General features: G+C 35.9%; 1 protein-coding gene across 6 annotated transcripts in view; it reads right to left on the reverse strand.

Moving 5' to 3' along the window:
* Positions 1-20,259, reverse strand: part of LRP1B (LDL receptor related protein 1B) — a 638,345-nt gene that overhangs the window by 164,695 nt on the left and 453,391 nt on the right. For all 6 annotated transcript variants that reach the window (XM_077181744.1, XM_077181743.1, XM_077181742.1 and 3 more), the window contains 8 exons: positions 17,110-17,307; positions 16,259-16,463; positions 13,803-13,967; positions 13,045-13,289; positions 6,364-6,495; positions 4,950-5,177; positions 1,414-1,588; positions 1,027-1,121 (listed from right to left, as the gene is read on the reverse strand). In XM_077181744.1, the coding sequence (XP_077037859.1) occupies positions 1,027-1,121; positions 1,414-1,588; positions 4,950-5,177; positions 6,364-6,495; positions 13,045-13,289; positions 13,803-13,967; positions 16,259-16,463; positions 17,110-17,307 (1,443 nt within the window). The remainder of the gene's footprint in view (positions 1-1,026; positions 1,122-1,413; positions 1,589-4,949; positions 5,178-6,363; positions 6,496-13,044; positions 13,290-13,802; positions 13,968-16,258; positions 16,464-17,109; positions 17,308-20,259) is intronic.

Raw genomic sequence — 20,259 nt, forward strand, 5'->3', positions numbered from 1 at the left:
CACTAAGCATTGCAATTTAGGACCTTGAGACTTCTGATCACAAAATATTCAGAGCAAAGTGTTGCACAGAGCTGTCCTAAATAGTGTTCCAATGTTATTAAAAGTGTTTTTTCTTCACCTTAAAATTAGTGGGTTTGCCACTCTTTTCTCTCCAGATAAAAAGGTAATTGTCTCTTCAAGTGGATAGACAGATAATCTTATCAACAGTAAAACAGTTATCAAGTAATTTCTACAAAATTCATTGAATTTATGCTCTAAAATGCATGTCATGTTGCTCTTATGTCAAATTTACTGAATTCTTTAAATCACTTTCACTTCTGCTTGCTTAATGCATTCAGTTGTAAAAAACCAAATGTTTTAAATTCACTTTATTGGTGGGCCATTAATAAGGCAGCAACAATTGACATTACCACTTTAACTCCCTAAAAAATGAAATTATCTACAAAGAGAGACTTGAACAAAACCAAAAAGTACACATGAAAAGAGCTTTTTTTTTTCTTTTTTAAGTGCCATAATTTTATGATAAACTATGTGAATCTCCAGATACTAAAACTGAGGTTAAGTCATGATTTGAAATTCATTCTTCATCTCTGGCTTTTTTCTCTGTGTAAAAAGTTAAGGGTCAGTCTGTATTTTGATTATGCAGCTGAGATTCTGGTGAGGAAGGATCTACATTTGCAGTCAAAGCATCCTCTCACAAATATCCATGACTTATTAAAACCCTGACCTCCACATTTTTGTAACCATGATACAAAAATTGATAAATATAGATGGGGTCTCCTTCAGTCTACTGTAGTCCTAAAAGTCAATAATATTCCACTAAATCTGCAGTGGATTTCAGTTAGAATGGGCCAAAAACATCTTAAATTGTGAAACACAACAGTAACACAAGTGTTGTTCATTTCTTTATGTCTGTGCTTATCAAGGTAGATGAAAAACCTCATTGTACATATAAATAGGAATTCAAGATAATGTCCATAATAAATCACTCTCAGTTAAAAAAGAAACAGGAAAGCAGGTATTTACCAACAGGATCCTTTTGATTCTGAAAGAGAATTTTGCTGTTGCTGCCATCCATGTTTGCCATGTTGATTGTGTTGCCATCCGTCCAGTAGAGCTTCCTGAAGAGGAGAATTTAAGTATTTACAATATTGCTTTGTGCACACAGTGTTTCCAATGAGTTAGCAGTGAAAACATTCATCAGTTAAGGAGACAAAGTGCAAAACTAATAAATAAAATTACAGTTACATGATTTTATCAGCAGCTTTCTAAGGGAAGTATTCAGTTAAGATATTTTCAGTAAAGTCTTTAAAATTTGTGGTTTTAAGTTTAACAGAAAACAGAATGGCCAAACTTAAAATATAAATGATGAGTTTTACAGCAGTTTATTTATCACAACCATGGACACCTTACCCTTTTACTGGGTGAACTGCAAGACACTGGGGTTTGTCGATTCCATGGATGATTGAGGTTTTCAAGGAACCATCCAAATGTGCCACATTAATTTGGGTTTCATCAAATTCTGAGCTAATCCAGTATAAATTACGGGATATCCAATCCACTGCAAGACCTCTGATACTCTGAATATCTGCAAAAAGGGAAAGCAGTTTGTTTGATTTTTTTTCTGGATTGTTGTCCGTGTTAAAAAAAAATAAAATAAAAGGAATAATTTATTCTACAGTTTGTTAACAATACTGTGCAATATTCTATTCAGATGGATTTATTAACTAGTTGCCAAGAATTAATAATCTTTATGTTTCTTCCTGGGCCTGATACACTAACAAAAAGAACATGAAAATCTCACTGAATATTCACAGCATGAAACCAATTATCCCAAAAAATTAATCAGAGATGCTGAACTTCTGCATTGTATTTTTCTACTTCAGAAAGTGTTTATTGCTCAGTGGCATTCTAAAATAATGCTATGCTGAAATTTAAAAGCCTCCTTCCTACCTCAGCTCCACAAAGGATCAGTGCAGAGGATCTGGATTAAAACCACTGTAGCTCTTAAATATTTGTGTCACTGGAGAAGTTCACTGGTTTTATTTTTGAACGGTTTGAAGACGTCAAGTTACTGCCCTGCCTTCCTTGATATGGCAAAACATCTGACAGCCAATGGGAAGCAGGGAATACATTCTTTATTTTGCTTTCTTGCTGTTCACAGCTTTTACTTTTCAAATTAAGTTGTTTTTTTTAATAAGATACACAAGACTTTTCTCACTTTTACCCTTCTGATTCTCTTCCCCAGGAAAGAGCAGCTGTGGGGGGCTGAGGGTCACAGCACAATTATTACCTGAGGCAGCAAAACAGGAATATGATAAGACTGATTTGGTAACTTGATGGTCTTCCTTAGCAAGGTATTTAAATAACTGTCAATCTGTGTTAAAATCTGCCTGAAATACTGGGTGGAAAGTCACTGCTCCATCTCTAGGTACCAACACACCCCTCTGTCCTGAGTTAATAGTGGCTGGCATCTTTGTGGAGAAGGCAACAGGCCAAGGGTGATCCAATGATTCATTATAGTTCATCATTTGTACACATCTCCTGTCAACTCCACATGGTAATTTGCCCTGACAAACTGACAAGGATTATTGCCCTTGACAAACTGACATGGAAGTGGCTGAGGACTGCTTTGCAAATCCATGAGGCTGAGCAGTGATTGGGCATTAGGAAGTTTGCCAACTCCACAAAATGCAGCAAAGGACACCAAACACACAGTCCTTGACCCATTTTAAATTGCTCTCCTGCCCTTCTGCTTTTTTTTGTCTGTTTTGTGGTTTTGTTGGGTTTTTTTTTTGCTTGTAGGATAGAAAATAATTTTATACTCTTAAAAAGATTAAAGTATGACTTGGCATCTTTGTGACACTGGCATGAGACTTCACCCGATGAGAACCCCAGCAGGACGTGCTTACACAGCTTCTTATGTTCTTATAAGAAGTATAAAAATAAAGCTGTAAGCAAATAAGATAGTTTACATATAATAAATAGTCTTTACAATGTTTTGATGTGCCAGAACATTGTAATTTTCTCAAACTTAATGATTAAAAAGTTACATCTGGAATTAAAAAAAAATCCATAAAAGAAATCAAAAACAAAACAAACCACGAAAAAACTCTACCACAGAAACTACCATAATAAAAGGAATCTGAAAGAATAGTGTATTTCTTTTGGTTTCATTAAGTTCCTTGACAAGTTCAGTGGTTTTTCTATAATAAGCAACTTTTTTGTTCTACTACTTTCTGAAAAAAAGCAAGCAACAAGTCCCTCTGTTGGGCACCTGAATGCCTGATATAAAGATCTCTAGGAGGTATTCTAAGCCTTGTTCTGATTACTGGGACTGAAAAACATATCTGGTTGTTAATAAAGTTGTCTCTGAAATAGCAGGGGAAAAGAAAAAGTAGCTATGCAAAATAAATAAATTCACAGTCTAGAAAATGGGGAAATTGCCATATTTGTCCAAACATTTCCCAAAATGTGCTAACACAGAAGTAATTTATTCTAAAGTGAAACAAGAGGCAGAGCTTGAAATATTTATTTTCTAAAGTCCCCAGATAATCAGCTACATGGTTTATTTGTTCTCCAAGTCAGAAAAGATCTGATCTTACACAACTGAGCTATTTCTTTTCTCTCCTTCCCCACCAAACATTCCTTAACTGTTGGGGAACCAGAGTTAGAAAAATTTGCTTTCACATAATCAGTTTTTCCTATTTTCATGCAGGCAGGTGCATTACAAAGTAGAACAACAAGTGCTGCCAGGAGAGGAGCTGACAGTGGTTGGAAACACAAACCAAATGTTACCAAGGACAAAAAATAGTTTTCACTTCAGTACCAGGGCTACTGAAATAGGGTTGAAGCAATCAGGTATAGACTTTACATTCATTAAGTTTCTCTACTTATGTACATATTGTGTACAGAAGAAAACCACATTACAGCAGTATCACCAAAATTACACCAGTATCACCAAAGGCTGCCATGTTGGGGTTTTACCAATGGTCCCAAAGCTGTGCTAACACAGAAGTAATTTATTCTAAAGTGACACAAGAGGCAGAGCTTGAACTATTTATTTTCGAAAGTCCCTAGATAATCAGCTACATGGTTTATTTGTTCTCCAAGTCAGAAAAGATCTGATCTACACAACTGAGCTATTTCTTTTCTTCCCCATCAAACATTCCTTAACTGTTGGGGAACCAGAGTTAGAAAAATTTGCTTTCACATAGTCAGTTTTTCCCATTTTCAAGCAGGCAGGTGCATTACAAAGTAGAACAACAAGTGCTGCCAGGAGAGGAGCTGACAGTGGTTAGAAACACAAACCAAATGTTACCAAGGACAAAAAATGGCTTTCACTTCAGTACCAGGGCTACTGAAATAGGATTGAAGCAATCAGGTATAGACTTTACATTCATTAAGTTTCTCTACTTATGTACATATTGTGTACAGAAGAAAACCACATTACAGCAGTATCACCAAAATTACACCAGTATCACCAAAGGCTGCCATGTTGTGGTTTCACCAATGGTCCCAAAGCTGAGAGATCTACACAGACTAGAAAGAGAAAATCACCCTGACAGAGCCCATTGCATTGCTAGGTCAACATAGGTGACCAAAGCACACAGGAAATTCCTCAGTGCAAAGCTATGTCAGAATACTGTGCTTCTCCTGCTTTTTATCTTATTCTTTCTACCTTCAAGACATTAGCTTCCTTTTTCTTACTACACATTTCAGTCTTGCACAAAATCAGTGCAAAATTACAACCCAATTTGTTTACATAATATTGAATTATCAATCAATAAAGTGAACTAGTATCCTAAAGAAAATTCTGCTTGCTTATTGTTTAGATCAATTATCCAATACCGGGGCAAGTTACACATATCAGCAACCTGCATGTTCCTATTTTAGCATGCTCATTTACCTAGAAGGAATTATTTTTACTTCAATGCTGTGCTATTTACCTCTTGAAATGATGGTTTCTAAGCCAGTCCCGTTGATGAAGGCACGTTTGATGGTCTGTGTTTTCACATCAGTCCAGTATAAACGTTCCTCAACAGCATCAAAATCTATGACTGTCACATCATCAATGTCAGGAACAGTGAAGGCTGTGATGAAGTTGAAATATGGGTTCTCTATGTCCACCCCTCTTATTTCTGAACGCCGTGCATAAAGAAGAAACTTCTTTCTTTCTGTTAGAAAAAGGGAAAACGTCATTCCTCATCCTCTTCACAACATCTCTAACAGAAATCAGAGTCATTCATTTGAGAGCACTTCACAAAGGTGCAGATGACATTTATAAACGTGATTAAACATCTCCAGAAAATCTGCAGCCTAGTGACACTTGAGAAAGAATGTTATAGAGCATAAAAAACACAGAAAAAATATAAGAATTCTGTATATTGGACATTGTTACCATACTTCTAAATCAATATGGTCTTATGAGTGTGAAAGAAAAAAAAATGTTGAAAATGTTATTTTAAACATTTCGCCCTCTTTAGTCCACTCAAACAAATCCTGTTTCACCTGCACATTGTAAGAGATGTTAACATTTGGTATCTCAGGGCATCAGATTCACTGTAAAAGGGAAGTTTTCCAAACAGCAAATGTATGTGTGTGAAAAGCAAACAGCTAGAACAAAAAGGGCAAATTGGTTGTTTTAATTTACACCTCCACTAGTGAAAAAGGATGATAAATTAAAGGCAAAGCAGAGCTCTCTTTTTAATCTCAAAACTCTGAATAGTTGGAGTAAGCACCTACAAATGAACAGTAAAAGTAACTTTTTTTCCCCTGCAATATCCCTGATGTGCCAAAATATTATTTTCTTTTCTATTTCTTGAATGTTATTAATCAACAGTAAAAAGGATGATTTAGTACAAGCTTTTATAGATAATACACACAATTATTTGACATTTCAAGGGCTTTTAGAGCTTAAAAGTGTGTATTGCAGTTTTTCATAAAACTTCCCTGCAAGGATGCACTTCTAATATTTACTCTTTGTTTTTTAATCCTTGAAAATGAAACTAAGACAACTCCAGAGCAGGTAGAGATTTAAGGTATTAAGCATCTTTTTGTTATTCAGCTTACCTGACTCACAATGTTGGGAGGATGCACGTTTCAGTATAAAGCTTTCTGTTTTGCAGAGATAAATTTTATGAACACATCACACACAGCAGCAGCACAAAAGAACAGCTGTGGCAGCAAATATCAAAGCACCACAGACCTCAGCTATTAGAATAAGTCATCGATTCTCAAAGAGCAGCTTCACCTTTTAAAACACACCATTAAAAAAAGCACTGTGCAGATTTTATTTTAACATTAATTTGTCCATTGATTCTAAAATCAATGCAATTGACAGGCTGTGGGAGGAAAACTTACCATAACATGTTTTTTTGTCTGAAGACAGTTTCATCAGGTGTGGACAGGCACAGGCAGCGCTTCTGTTGTGATTGATCAGACACATGTGAGAGCAGGGACCCCTGCCCTCGTTAGCAGCACAAGGGTTGGGAGCTAAAACACAATCATTGAAACACACAACATGTAAAACACTACTAAAAACACTGTTAAATATCAGGGTTTGCCAAACAGCTGGGAGAAGGTAAAAATTCTGTCTGAAGACAATCCCAGTCTAAGTGATTAACTAAGCTTGTACTCTAATAATTTCTTATAGGCTAATATTCAACTCCAGTCCAAGAAAATTTATATATATACACATATTCACATACATAGATACATATATATAAATATATATATATATATATAAATAATATATTCACCCCATAGCAACACCTTTAGATATATCTATATCTATATATATATATCTCTATACATATTTAATTTTTGCTTTTTAATACAGTCACAGTTTATAGTTGTAAGTTTAGGAACCAGCTGGATATAATTTTCCCACGGAGATAAGAATTTTGCAGCCTTTTCATAAGATTTAAATCTTACACGCCTAATCAAGACACATGGGTTTTAAAAAAATGTCAATATGATGTGGACCTGAAAAACAGATTTAATTGTGCGAAAGCAATAGTCAAAGCTTAGATTATGAGATGAACTATGGCAAATTCAATTTTCTTCTCAATTTGATTTCCTTACTAGAATATTAGTTGGAAATCTGACACAGAAAGAGAATCTGAAATGGAAAAAAAATCCCAAAAACCCAACAAAAACATAGCAAAGTATTTCTGCTTTCTCAAAGAAAACCTCTCCTATGTGTAGCTTTTGACAAGTTGCTTCCTATAGTTCACTGATTGAAGAAGATGTGCTGAAATTGCTTTAAAGAGCAGGAAGAAAGCTGACCACAGAGGAGCCCCTGAGTCTAACAAAACCTGGAAATGGTTCTTATCATCTTCATTCCTTGTTATAAACCCCAAAGCTCCAGAGCACTGCTGAAGAGACATTTCAAGCATAAACAGAAATGATGTTGAGTCTTCCTTTTGTAAGGAAAAAAAAAACCCTTGAAAATCAACATTGATGAAAAAGGAAGTGGATTGACTGACTCAAAGACAAACTTATAATTAACAAAACAAATTAGTGTAGAATATATTCCCCTAACGTTGTGCTAGGCTGCAGTACAAGAAATTCGATAATCACAGCAATCAAATGTATGAATTTCCTTAAAAAATAAATTTAGCTCAAATTCAAGCACTAAAATTTGAAGACAAAGTTTTCTTCATTGAACCATTTTTTTTTTCCACCAGTGCTTGCTTCCTTAAATTTATCCAGCAGTTCCTGAATCCTTTAACTTCATACTAGTCTAACCTGTACTGTGGGAAGAAAGAAGCTTCCAAAATCTTGGAAAAACACGTTAATTACAATTTAGCCATCATTCTATTAAAACAAAAAACCAAACAAAAACAACAACAATAACAAAAAACCCCAAACAAACAAACAAAAATTAAAAACAAACAAACAAATAAAAACAGGATTAAAAAAACCCTATCCCAAAACACCAAAAACCACAAGCCAGGCTTTTACTGTTTTCTATAAAATGATCCCATTTGCCCTTTTTAAGCACTGGAGGCCACTCAGCCTTTCCCAGGAACTAAAAAAGAAGAATGTTTATTTAACATCACTTTTCTTGTATCAGTAGGAACACAGATAAAATCTAGGGTGATCTCTTGCAATAAGTTCACAACTTCATGTGGAGGACAAAAAAAAAGTGGAGTTGAAGAAAAGACACGGAAGTTAACAAGGCTCAGGGACCCTTTCCAATTATTAATAAACTATTAGTAAAGAAAAGTCATCTATCCCTAAGAAGTGTACATCAGGAACAAAACACAAATTAGAGTTTTGAAAATATTGTGAAGGAGATCACAGAATCATTTATGTTCTAAGGGATATCGGGACACCAGCTAGAGATTCAACCTCCTGCAATTTTTTGGCATTTTTTCCACAGGTGTTGCAAGACTGTAAAAATCTGGTCCTGTTTTTGCAGAGAAGCATTTCCTTTCATTTATTTGCCAATGCAGAGCAGTAATTTCTTTGGAATTTCAACCTCTCTGTATGCACACAACCATCTGTGACAAGGATTTACTTTGAGCCTAAGAATAATTAATCCCTGTATTGTCTTTCCATGCAAGTAGTGCTTTATGGAATGGAATTTAAAAACAAGAACAGACAAAAGAAAGAAAATAAAAGGCATGTTGGTTAATTATTATTTTAAAGAGAGTGTTGTAGTTCAAGTGTGCTCCAAGCATCCAGCAAGGAGTCAGTGCAATTTGTGTCTTGTTCACATCACAACTCCCCCCATATTGCACAGAACACAAAATTGGTGGGAAAAGAAATGTTATAAAGCAGATGTGTTTGTTTCCACACGAGTGCACAACTCTAGGAGCAAAGTACCATGATCTAAACATTACTTCTAGCAACACATTTTTATAGGTTCCTTTCATATTCATACTGCTTTCATTGAATAACAGCTAAGCCTACTCTTTATTTCCTAATAAAAACTAATTCTCCTGAGGGCACACTGTTATTGCTCTGACTCTCAAAAATTTGGGTTTTTTTTTATTTTATTGTGCTCATTCTAACACTTCTATTTCTATTGTGAATAACCTCATAAGCATTTGTTACTCACCTTTTCTGTGCCATTTATGATTTCACAGACTGCCACCATACAGAAGCCTGTCTATAAATGGTATTTCCAGCAGCATCAGCCAACCTGTCCCCACAGCAAAACCTGTCCCATACTCTTGATCAGCCTGTCAGGCTTTCTTGATGTGCTGTATATGATCTGTATACAGTATTCCAGCTGTGGGAGTGGTATGGATTTATACAGCATCACAGTTCACTACCTGTGCTGCTTTATTCCTTTCCTAATCATTTCCAGCAATCTGTTTTCCTTTTGATCACAGCAAGCCACAGATCTGGCATTTTCCCTGACTGGACAGCCTTTTTCATGATTTGATTGATTTCCAGTGCTGATTGCTTGTCAATCTGTTTGTGTCACAGTGCTGTGCACAGGTGTACACATGTCAGTGCTGTCACATTGCTTCTTGACTGCTCTCTAAAACTTCATTTAAACAAAATGCTTATTTTTCTTGACTAGTAACCCTTAAAAAGAACCCACTCAAGACATTCCATCACCAGCTGACAAATGAAAACTTACTCTGACAACCTCTCAATATGCATTTCCTGTGGCCAACTCATCCCCTGCATTAACTTCATATTGAGCTTGTCCCTTCGTGGCACCAGATTTTAGTGAGACAAAGTTTGATCTTCCACTTTAACAGTGCTCAAAAGGTTTGAATTCTGCCTAAACATTCAAATATCTGCGCTACAGTCACATCAAAAGGTGATTTCACATTGCTGGCAATTGATTCCCACTCATTTAAAACCAGTCACAGATCAAATCCTCTGCTCACTGTCAATACCTCCAATAGAATTGCTTTTCCTAAGGCCAAAGTACTCAGCCAAAGTAAATCTTTATACTGCCCGATTATATCTGCTTATTTTAACACCAATCTTTGAAATTTGCAGGTTAGGACTGATCAGATGTGGAAATTCTAAAGTAAATATTTATTTCCTCTAATCACTCCGTTTCAGTTTTTAATCGTTCATTTCAAATATTAGTCAGTAAAAAAATTTACATATTCACCATGAAACTAAATAAACAGAAACACACCACAATTCTTGATAAAGCATAGAAAATCATATAAATATTATATATAGATAAAAAAGAACATAAGTAAATATATATTTATAATATAAATAAAACAATAATATATAAATATATATTTATAAGTAAAATAATAGATATATTTTTGGTGTATATATTTTGCATTATTTAAAATATGTATACCAAACATTCTGCTCGTTTTGAAGTAAAAAGAACATATACAAGGTTGAGATAAAATCTCAAAATTTTTTAGTTCTTCTCATCTTTAGCTACATTTCTGTAAGAGTTTATTATTTTAAACAGCTGGCAATCTGTGACTCAATAGAATATTGTAACAAAACAGTGCTATGAAGTTAAATGTTCTTCATTTTATTAATTACAAAAGAGCCCAGTGGCACCATATACTATATTTCTTATTGTACTGTTTGTCCTGATTTCTAAATAAAAATTTAATCTGCAGAAAGAAAAATAATGTCATAGCCATGTTTGTTTTTTAATTTTAATTCAAATTAGTACCTTGGAGAAATAAACAAAAAAAAGGGGGGGAAGTGTGAGAAATTCAGTGTTGTGTTTTTAAACTGTGATCCTTTCAATGCTCTATATTTACCCCCCCTTACCACCATCCTCAGTAGTGCTACAACTTCTTGTGAATAAAATAGACCTTGTTCTTTGCAGCAGGTGGATTTTTAAAAGAAAATGGAAGCTGAAAAAAAAAAATTACATCTTCCCAGATGTTTGCCATCTTACCAGCACTCCTGACACACAGCTTTGGTTCTGGGAAGACAAGTGGGGCTCAAGCTCACATTCCTGAGAATATTCTGCATTAGGGGAAAAGCTTCCCCAGTCCCTGTGGTTTGCTGAGAGCTGAACTTATCATCCCTACAAATATCTCACTTTCACTTTGCTACCTTAAATTAGCATCTGTCATAGATTGACTCAAATAAAATGGCTTTAGGCTAGGAGAGTTTATTTAGCTCTGCTCTACTTCATTTCAATCAAAATAACTTCCTTGATATATATATTAAAAGCTAATAAACTTGCACCCACGTAGATGACCCAGATGGAAATGAAAATACAAAATGTTCATCCTGCAGTGCTCTGCTCATACTGACAATTTGCAGTGTAAATCTACTCCTAATTTTATTTTAAGATTCTAACCTGCACAATGTCTTGTTCATTTATTGAAAAATAGCTACAAATTCAAAGGAAAATTTAACAAGTAATCAGGCAGTATCATCATTTCTTCAGCTCAAATAAAAAGGTACTGCAGTTTTGAAGAAAAAAAATTGCTCCTGCTGGAAGACAGTAATTCAGAGCCAACCCAGAATGCCAAACATAAATCAGAATCCAGTGCTTTCTACATCATAAAATAAAAGCTGCAATTACACAACTTGATCCTTGAACTTCTTGATTTTGGCAAAAAACAACTGAAGACTTTTCTACAGTTTTTCTTTGCCTGGGGGCCAAGATATCTGTGACTGTGGAATACTGCCTGATGTCTCCCAAGGCTACAGAATCCCTCTGAAGATGCTGTCTGGCCCCAGTCCAAACAGAAAGGAGTTGTTCTTTTTCTGAGAGCAAGAAAAGGCAAATAGCAACTCTCCTGCTGCTTTAGAAACATCAAATATGGAACAGTGTTCCTCAAATACCAAAGTTATGAGCGATTAAATTAAAAGAAAAATTGCCAAATTAAAAAAAAAAATAATAAAAAATTGCCAAAAGCCCTCAAACAAACAAAAGCACCCAAAAATCTGAAACTAAAGAAAAAAAAAAGAAAGGAAAGAAAAACTTATTTGAAAGGTGTATGCAGAGATGCATATTTGCTCCACTCCTATTTTAACTGCCTGAGCACACATATTATCTTCAGCAGAAGTCAGCCAGCTTTTAAGAACCCTGCCCCAAAAAGTAAATTCTGAAGAATAAGGGAAATCAATGCCTTATTTCAGAAAGTGATGAAGTCCAAGAGACTTCACATCCACTAAAACCCTGTAACACATATCTTCAATATACACTCTTTATTATTTAAAAAAAAGCATCAGAAGAATGAATCCTGACAATTTATGTCACATATTGAGAGGCCACAGTTATCACCACTCTTGGAAACGCTACCCAACAATGAGTGGTATTCATTGCTTTTCCTTTATTCCATGTGAGAACTTTCCTCAAATCTTTTGCCTTCCAGTGTGCAGTAGAATTTTACTTGCAGGTACTCATTTACATTAGATCTTTAAACATCATTTTCTATGGATAACTAATGCAGAACTGGGCTCCAATACATTTACACAGCCATCCAAAATTGTCAGGATTTGAAGTTTTCAAATCAAGATTGCTCACAACCTACTAACAGAAAAGTCTAAGTTCCTTACTGAGAACTAGAAACCCTGGGTGAGGAGAAAAACAAAGTATCATTTCTCAGTATTAAAAAAATTAGAAAAACAACAAGTATTCATGAGATAAATTCTAAAATATTATTGTATTAAGATTAACTTCTTGCCAGGAAAGTTGAAATTTATCCAGAGAATGTGAAAGATTCTGTAACTAATTTGTGGTCATCCTCCAATGGTATTTTTCACTTTCCAATATTTCTCTGTAAAATATTCACTGTCTTTTGTTATATCTCACCAAAAAAATTCATACTGGTTTTTCCTCAGCATTGCTATTTTGCACATTACGTCCTAACCTATACACATATATATATTTGTAGCCAATAAAAACTTCTGCCACATGTTCTGCCACATGGGTTGTGTGCTTTTGACTTCATCCAGTGCTGAACACAACAATTCAAGACAAAATAATACACAGATATTTATGTATAAAAAGAACACTTATTTCCCCCCTCAGAGGAGGAATAATTATTCTACTAATAATCCAGATATTTATATATAAAAAGAATACCTATTTCCCCCCTCAGCAATAAATTATAAAATATTCACCTTGTGGCTGGCGACTTGGGTGATAAATCTGGAGGTCAAATGGCTGAGCACTTGTTTTTTGTATTACACTGACATTTTGGCCAGTCCATTTATTGGCTTTGGCGAGGGTATTGGTCCTCCAATCTGTCCAATAAACTTCACTCCCATACAAAGAAACAGCAAAAGGGTGAGAAAGATATTCGTGACCCCGAATAATCTCTATCATGCTGGTTCCATCATACAATGCAGAATAAATGGCATCCGATCTACAAGACAACCCCAAATTTAAGATTATGTAAAAATAAAATAAAAATCACATGACCATTATGACATTGGGCAAAATGTGTAAAAAACTTACTTTGTAAGAGTGGCAAGACCAAAGAATTTTTGTAGTGCAATCATTAACTTGATAGATTATAAAGTTCATATTATTAATTTAACTACACACATGAAATACTTGTTTGGATAATGCTTTAATTTGCCTCAATGCTATGAAAAATAAAACAGAAAATTCAGTTTTCTTTCAGATGAACTTTAAAAAATAATGAACTAACTTGGGCCTTGCATGGATGAGTGTCAAGGAGGACACATGAAAGGCACAAGGAGCCAGGACTATGGGTGATCCCACAGCTGGCAGGGAAATTAAAGCAATGTACATTTTGTACATGTGCCTGCCCAGGGCTCTTCATGTCCATATTGTCCATAACTACATTCCACTTAGACTGCAGTTCACATTTCTGCATGGAGGAATGAGCATAAGGATGCTGTGAGCACTTTACCTGGCATCTGTCCACACTATTCTTTTCTCAAAGTGATCCACAGTGAGGCCATTGGGCCAGGCTCCAGTGTCCATGTCCTTGTAGATGATTTTCCTCTCTGCTCCACTCATGGAAGCAGACTCAATGCGAGGGAAATTTGCATCCCAGTCTGTCCAAAACAGAATTCTGGTGACAGGAAAAGGGGAAGAAAGGGGGATAGAAGAAAATATTAAAGCATGAAGAAAACATATGAAATGGTTTATGAGGCAATAGTTGGAAAAAAGGTTGAACCATTCACATACTTGAAATGAAAGGATTAAACACAGATCAATTTGGGTCTCTATATACATTCCTTAGGGTAACATGGAGGTAATATTTCATTATTAGTTAAAGCTATCATGAAAATAAAGAACTTTAAAAAAAAAAACAAAACTAGGGGTTTAATAGCATTCCCTTTTCCGTGTCCATTTACAAAGTGGCAGCTTGCCTTGTCTTCCCTCTAGAATTAGAACCCCAACTCATTAAAAGGAATTATAATGAGAGCCTTTGAAAGCAATCCATGGATAAGAAGGATGGGGAGGGGAGAATGGGAAGAAAGGTGATTTGAGGTAGCAGGGATCAAGGAACAGGCTAAACAAGAGATTTTCAGCTACTCTTAAGAGTGTTTTAATGAAGACCCCTGGATTTTGTTACGTCACTAATGAATTTTATACAGATTAGACTTGCTAAGAAAACTTCAAAGACAGGTTTTATTGTCGTCTCTCTCAGTTTTGTACCATCTCTAATGTTTTTCTAATAAGGAGAACTTTCATTGTTATAACCAAAGAAGTGTCTTGTTAATTAACAGAAGCAGCATCACTAAGAAGACAGAAATAAACTCTAACTGTTCTTAGATTACTGAATTTTCAACAATGCACAGACCTGTTAAATTATACTTTTGATAGGAAAACTTGTGGTTAGCTGTAAAGAGTTAATTGCAAAGAGCGTGACTGGAACAAAACTTCTGACAAGTTTTTGTATTTCCACTAAAAGACCTTCAGCCTTAGCAGCCAGGGGGGTTCACAGGGGATGTTTTTATCTACAGATGTTTATTTTGCACACATCTGTATGGGTGCAGACTGAGAACACCTGCTCAGCCCCACTGCAGGCTGGAGTGCAGCTCTGCCTCCACTGGGACACAGGATTTGTGCACTCCTAACACAACCCCTCTCCTTGAATCACCAGTGTATATTCATATTTATTTGTGAAAGGATGAGGAGCTATTCCTGTCTGTGTTTAAAGATTTTTTTTTCTTTCCTGACTTCTAACATAATGTAGCATCAATTGCTCCTGGCTCTTCAAAAGGCAGATTAAGCCTTCAGTTTCAACAACAGCGGTGATTTGATTTTTTTTTTCCTCCCAACCATTTAATTTGAGCAACTTCTCTGCCAATTTTTCTGCCAACAGGATGCCTCCTTTTAAAGATCTTTATAGATAAGCAATGCACTCTGTAAATAAGCTTTCTAACAGCTCAGTTGAGAGGGTAAAAGCCTTAATCATTAAGGCATGTACATCCTAATTCACAATTTAGATCCCAGAATTTAGGACCTTTATCAATATTTATTTTTTTATTCACAGCTTTGCTTCTGAGAGAAATATTCAGTGAAGACACATGACAGACCACAGCAATTTCCTAAACAAAATTAAATATCTTGACTTGGTAAAACAGGTCAGTTGTGTTATTTTTGGCCACTTTTAATTTATGGTTGGTGCCTTGTCAATTTTGTTGTTTTTAAGAATTTTTTTGTTTGTTTGGGGTTTTCCCCCTTCTCTGAAAGAGCAATAATTCTGGGAAGAGAATGGAGGTATTGAATATACATAATATTCTGATTTATAGCATATCCCTAATGTATAGGTAGAAAAAATACTGACAGGAGCTGGCAAGCATTATCTCCACTTTAGAGATGAAAACCAAACACAAAAGGTGGCATTCATCTCACTCAGTCATTAGGCTTCCAGTAATATCTAAGCTGTATTTTTATAGCCCCAACAAAACAAAAACACAAAAAACAACCAAAAAAACCAAACAACAGAACCCAAAACAAACACAATAACAAAAAACTCACAAAAACAAACAAAAAAAATTGGTCTCTAAGTGAGAAGAATCACCTAAATCTGTCCATTAACCACACAGAAATGTTAGACCAAACATTCCAGTTATCATCCACATTGAAAAAAAGGAAATGAAACAACAACACAGCAAGATGAGTAATTTGCCAACAAAAAGATCCCTGTATCTCCTGATTTGCTGTTTTTTAATCCTTTTCACTTAGAAAAAACACATTAATAATGGATTCTTTATTATTCAAAATAGACTTTCAAGAGCTATTAGAAACTATAACTAACAGTGAAAAAGGAAATGAAACAAATATCACATTTAAACATCCTTAAAATACTTTGCAACAAGGAAAAATAATGTTTTTATAATTCATAGTTACCCATATCTGGGATCCAAAGCAATAGCTCTTGGGTGCTCCATAGCTCCAGCAATTAGCGTTGTCCTCAAAGTGCCATCGAGTTTTGCCACTTCAATTTGGTCCAAATTGCTGTCTATCCAGTAAATGTTCCCTGCTATCCAATCCACAGTCAGACCCTCAGGAGTGGCCAGGCCATGTTGCACCACAACCTCAACGGCACTAACACCTTAAAGAAAAAAGTAAGAAAGAAGAAAAGAGATTCTTAAAGAACTGATGTAGAGACTTGGTAGAATGAACATGGACATACAAGCTTATCAGATGTTCTTGGAGTAATTTCTGGATTTTTTCGGGTTTGCCTTTTAGATGAAAGCACTGGAACATACACTTCAACAAAGAACATTTTGTAGAAACTCTTTTGTATATATTATGAGATTATATTGAGTTATAGGCCATCAGTATGTCACCAGAGCAAAGAAAAAGTCTTTCTGGATGCTATAAAATTTTAAAACAGAATCTTTCTCCTAGTGAGAGGAGCTAATTTATCAGACATCTGAAAAATTTTTATACTTTTTTAATAAGGTGAAGATAAACTGCAAAAAAATGAAATAAATCAATATTGCGCTCATTGGAGCAGGAAGAAACACCAGTTCTTTGCATTTGCCATTTTCTTCCCTCTGCAAAAGGAAACTTTGATAACAAAAGTCTTTTTCAGCCTGGAAATGAAGTACAGCCTTGATATGGCCCTTGTGAAAGGCAGAATGCCATCATAAATTCTGTTTCTGAGAATGGCAGCTCAGTTATGACTGACCCGGTCTCACGCCCTGTAACTGCAGGTGTTCCAACTGTTAAGGAAATAAAGATTCAATCCATACCTCCAGTATCAGAGAGCTTCCCTCTGTAAATTTTATCCTCCACCACATCTGTCCAGTACAGTAAACTCTGACTGAAGTGAAAATCCAGGGCTATTGTGTTTCTTAAACCAGGAACTAAGAGGCTGTAGTCACGCTTGTGAAGATCAATTTTTCTGATCTCATGTCGAATAGAAAAAATTATGAAAGCCTCAAATGGATCTGGAAGACGAAGATTAAACATTTCAAAGGGATAATAAAAAAAGATATTGCAACAAATTGATATAAATGACAAGTGGAAGGTGAAAAACAGAATACTTTATCAGGAGAAAGAGATGATTAAAACAATTCATCTTTTGATAAGGAGTCTTTCAATTACTTTTTCAGTCCAACAGACTTCTTAATTCTCCCTTCTAGCATTATCTTTGATCCCAACTAGAGATATTAGACATTAAATTTGGGAATATCAGACTCAACTGTTGAACTGTATTTTGTAGCTCTAGCATTATGAGCCCATAATTACAGCATTATCAAATTTAAAATCTGCTTCTCAAAAGGTTCAGAAAAATGAAACCATTAAAACATACATTGTTTCAAAAGCCAATCAGCTGAAACCATTTACTAATACATAAAGCACCTTTTGAATATACAGTGTACCTTGTGTTTTCAATTGAAGTGCATAAAAAACCCCTCATGCCAAACAAGCAAGAAAATGAACATTTGATGTCATGTCATCACAAATCCAGCTACCAATGACTTTCTCCTTCCATTGTTAATGAATTAATGCTGCCTGACATGTGCCAAAGTGATACCAAAGAGTTGATATCAAAGAGCATAAAAATATCTCTAAACATGATCAGCATTGGTCAACCATACGATGAAATTGATTTTTTTTTAATTATAGTTCTACAACACATTAGGAAAGGTTTTTATAGCAAGTAGCTGTGTTAATAAAACAAACAAGGAAGACAAAAATTGGATTCTATAACTGTTGAATCAACTCAGTATATCCACGTTGATAAAGATATTTTCTCACAGCAAGCCTTTTCTGTGGTGAAGCAGTTGCTCCCCCCAAAATACTCTGAGTTGCTTCTCCTAGAGTGAAACACAGATTATACTGGGAGGCTTGCTTTCCATACAACTAAACTTCTTTATGTAAAAGTGTCCTAGGGTGATGTCATGATGCTTCTATCCCCATTCATGTGTTCTGTTAATGTTGGATATTATGTTCTGTACCTTTAAGACTGGCTCTGAAGAGGGAAAGTTTTGTTTCAGTTTTCTTATCAGCCTGGTGGGACACAGAGACTGCAGCTTTTGCTTTTGCTGCTTTTGCTTTTCGCTTTGCCCTCTCTCTTGCTTTGCTTCTGCTTGCTTTTGCTCATTAGCTAGTTTAGCTAAACTGTCCAATTTCTTCCTGGACTGTTTCTCCTTTCCTTTTTCTGACCATTTCGAACCTGCTCTGGACTGGGGCCTGGGAAACACCGAGAGTTTGCCCCTTGTGGCCTAGCGGGGCCTACTCTGGGCAGATCCCCCTAGCGGGGCCTACTCTGGGCAGATCCCCCTAGCGGGGCCTACTCTGGGCAGCAGCTGCCCCAGCACCAGAGGGACTGAGAACAGAGTGACCACCCCCCAAGAGAGACTTTCTGAATTTATCATCTCTTTTCAGAGTGTTGCCATCATGTATTGTTCATTTTGTGTGCTGGGGGGTGCTGTGCCTGTTAAATAAACAGGTTCTTTCCACTCCTCTCTGAGGAATCCTTCCCGAACCAGTTGGGGGGAGGGGCCATGGGGGTTTGCTTACTGGAGGGGCCCTAATTTGGAAATTCTCCTCCAAACTTGCCCTAAACCAGGACAAAAAGATTATTGGCAGTTTATGGCAATAGGCAATACTCCTGCTTCTCAAGGCTCCTGAGAGCTCTTGAAAATACCCAGTTTATCCCTTCTCATTCCCTTGAACACTTCACTGCTCACTTCCTCCTGCAGCTCCTCTCCTCCCGATGCCCACGGCACACACACATTAAATTATCTGTGATGTTTTAGGCTAATCAAGCAGCTCAGCAGAGCTGTGTTTCTGCTCTTGAAGCACTTGTTCACAACCTGCCTTGAACGTTCCCAGTGACCCTCCCATCTGTTAAAGCAATGAACGACTTTCTGCAAAGCAAATTATTCAAAGCTCTGCAGCGGTTAAATAATTTAGTGCAGAACGGGATCACTGACATTAGGACCTGTTTCACAAGCAGCAGTTATCTGAACTTGAGACACGCTTTAATGCAACTTCCCAAATTCTGATTAATTGGCAGCTGTTATACAGGAGGATACTGATCTGTGGGGTTTTTGGCAATTCCAACTCATAAGGACACAAGTCATAATCCTCACTATCAACTTTTTTTGTAATTCTCAGCAATTAACAACATAATGCGAGAAAAAAAATAATAAATCTGTGCTATGTTAGATTTTTTTTTCATTCAAAATAGAGGAAGCACAGTTTAAGATAAATAACCTACAGTGCAAATTATGAGAAGGATTAAACTTCAATGGGATCTTGACAGGATTTACAATTGAAAAAACACAACAAAACCCTAAGCTCTGCTGACAACAGGCTACAACACTGCACCCTCCTCTGAGCACAGCTCTTGAAGAGGAGTGTGAATCACAGCAGTACAAGTGGAAATGAGCAGCTGTTCCAAGGGGTCCAGAAATCATGGCCTGCAAGGGAAGAATGAACAATCTGGAACTGCTTAGTCTAAAAAACTGGAATAAGAAGATGAGTGGAGGCACGTAAAATTCCCTTAAGACATAAAAGGCTTATGAATTGAAAACAGGAAAAATCCTGTTTTCTGTATAAATAACAAGGATTAAAGGCTTAAACTGGACCAGGAAGACTCAAAAAGCCCAGAAAAACAAAAGTTTTCAGGAGAGTGAGTCAACAAAACATTTCACCCCTGGGACACTTGGAGTTTAGCACTGAAGGTGTCCTGAAGGTCTTGGAAAGCAGATAAACAGCAGCAGCATTAGCTGGGCTTTGATCTTCCTTCCAACCTGATCATTCAATGGCTCTATAAAATCAGCTACATTACAGGGAATTGGGATTTTCAGGCTCAATCAAATAAATTTAAAAAAAAATATGCTTCCATTACCCAATAAACTCAAAATTTGATGTTATTTTCCTGATTA

Source organism: Agelaius phoeniceus, chromosome 7 (assembly GCF_051311805.1).
Source record: "Agelaius phoeniceus isolate bAgePho1 chromosome 7, bAgePho1.hap1, whole genome shotgun sequence".
Taxonomy (NCBI): Eukaryota; Metazoa; Chordata; class Aves; order Passeriformes; family Icteridae; genus Agelaius; species Agelaius phoeniceus.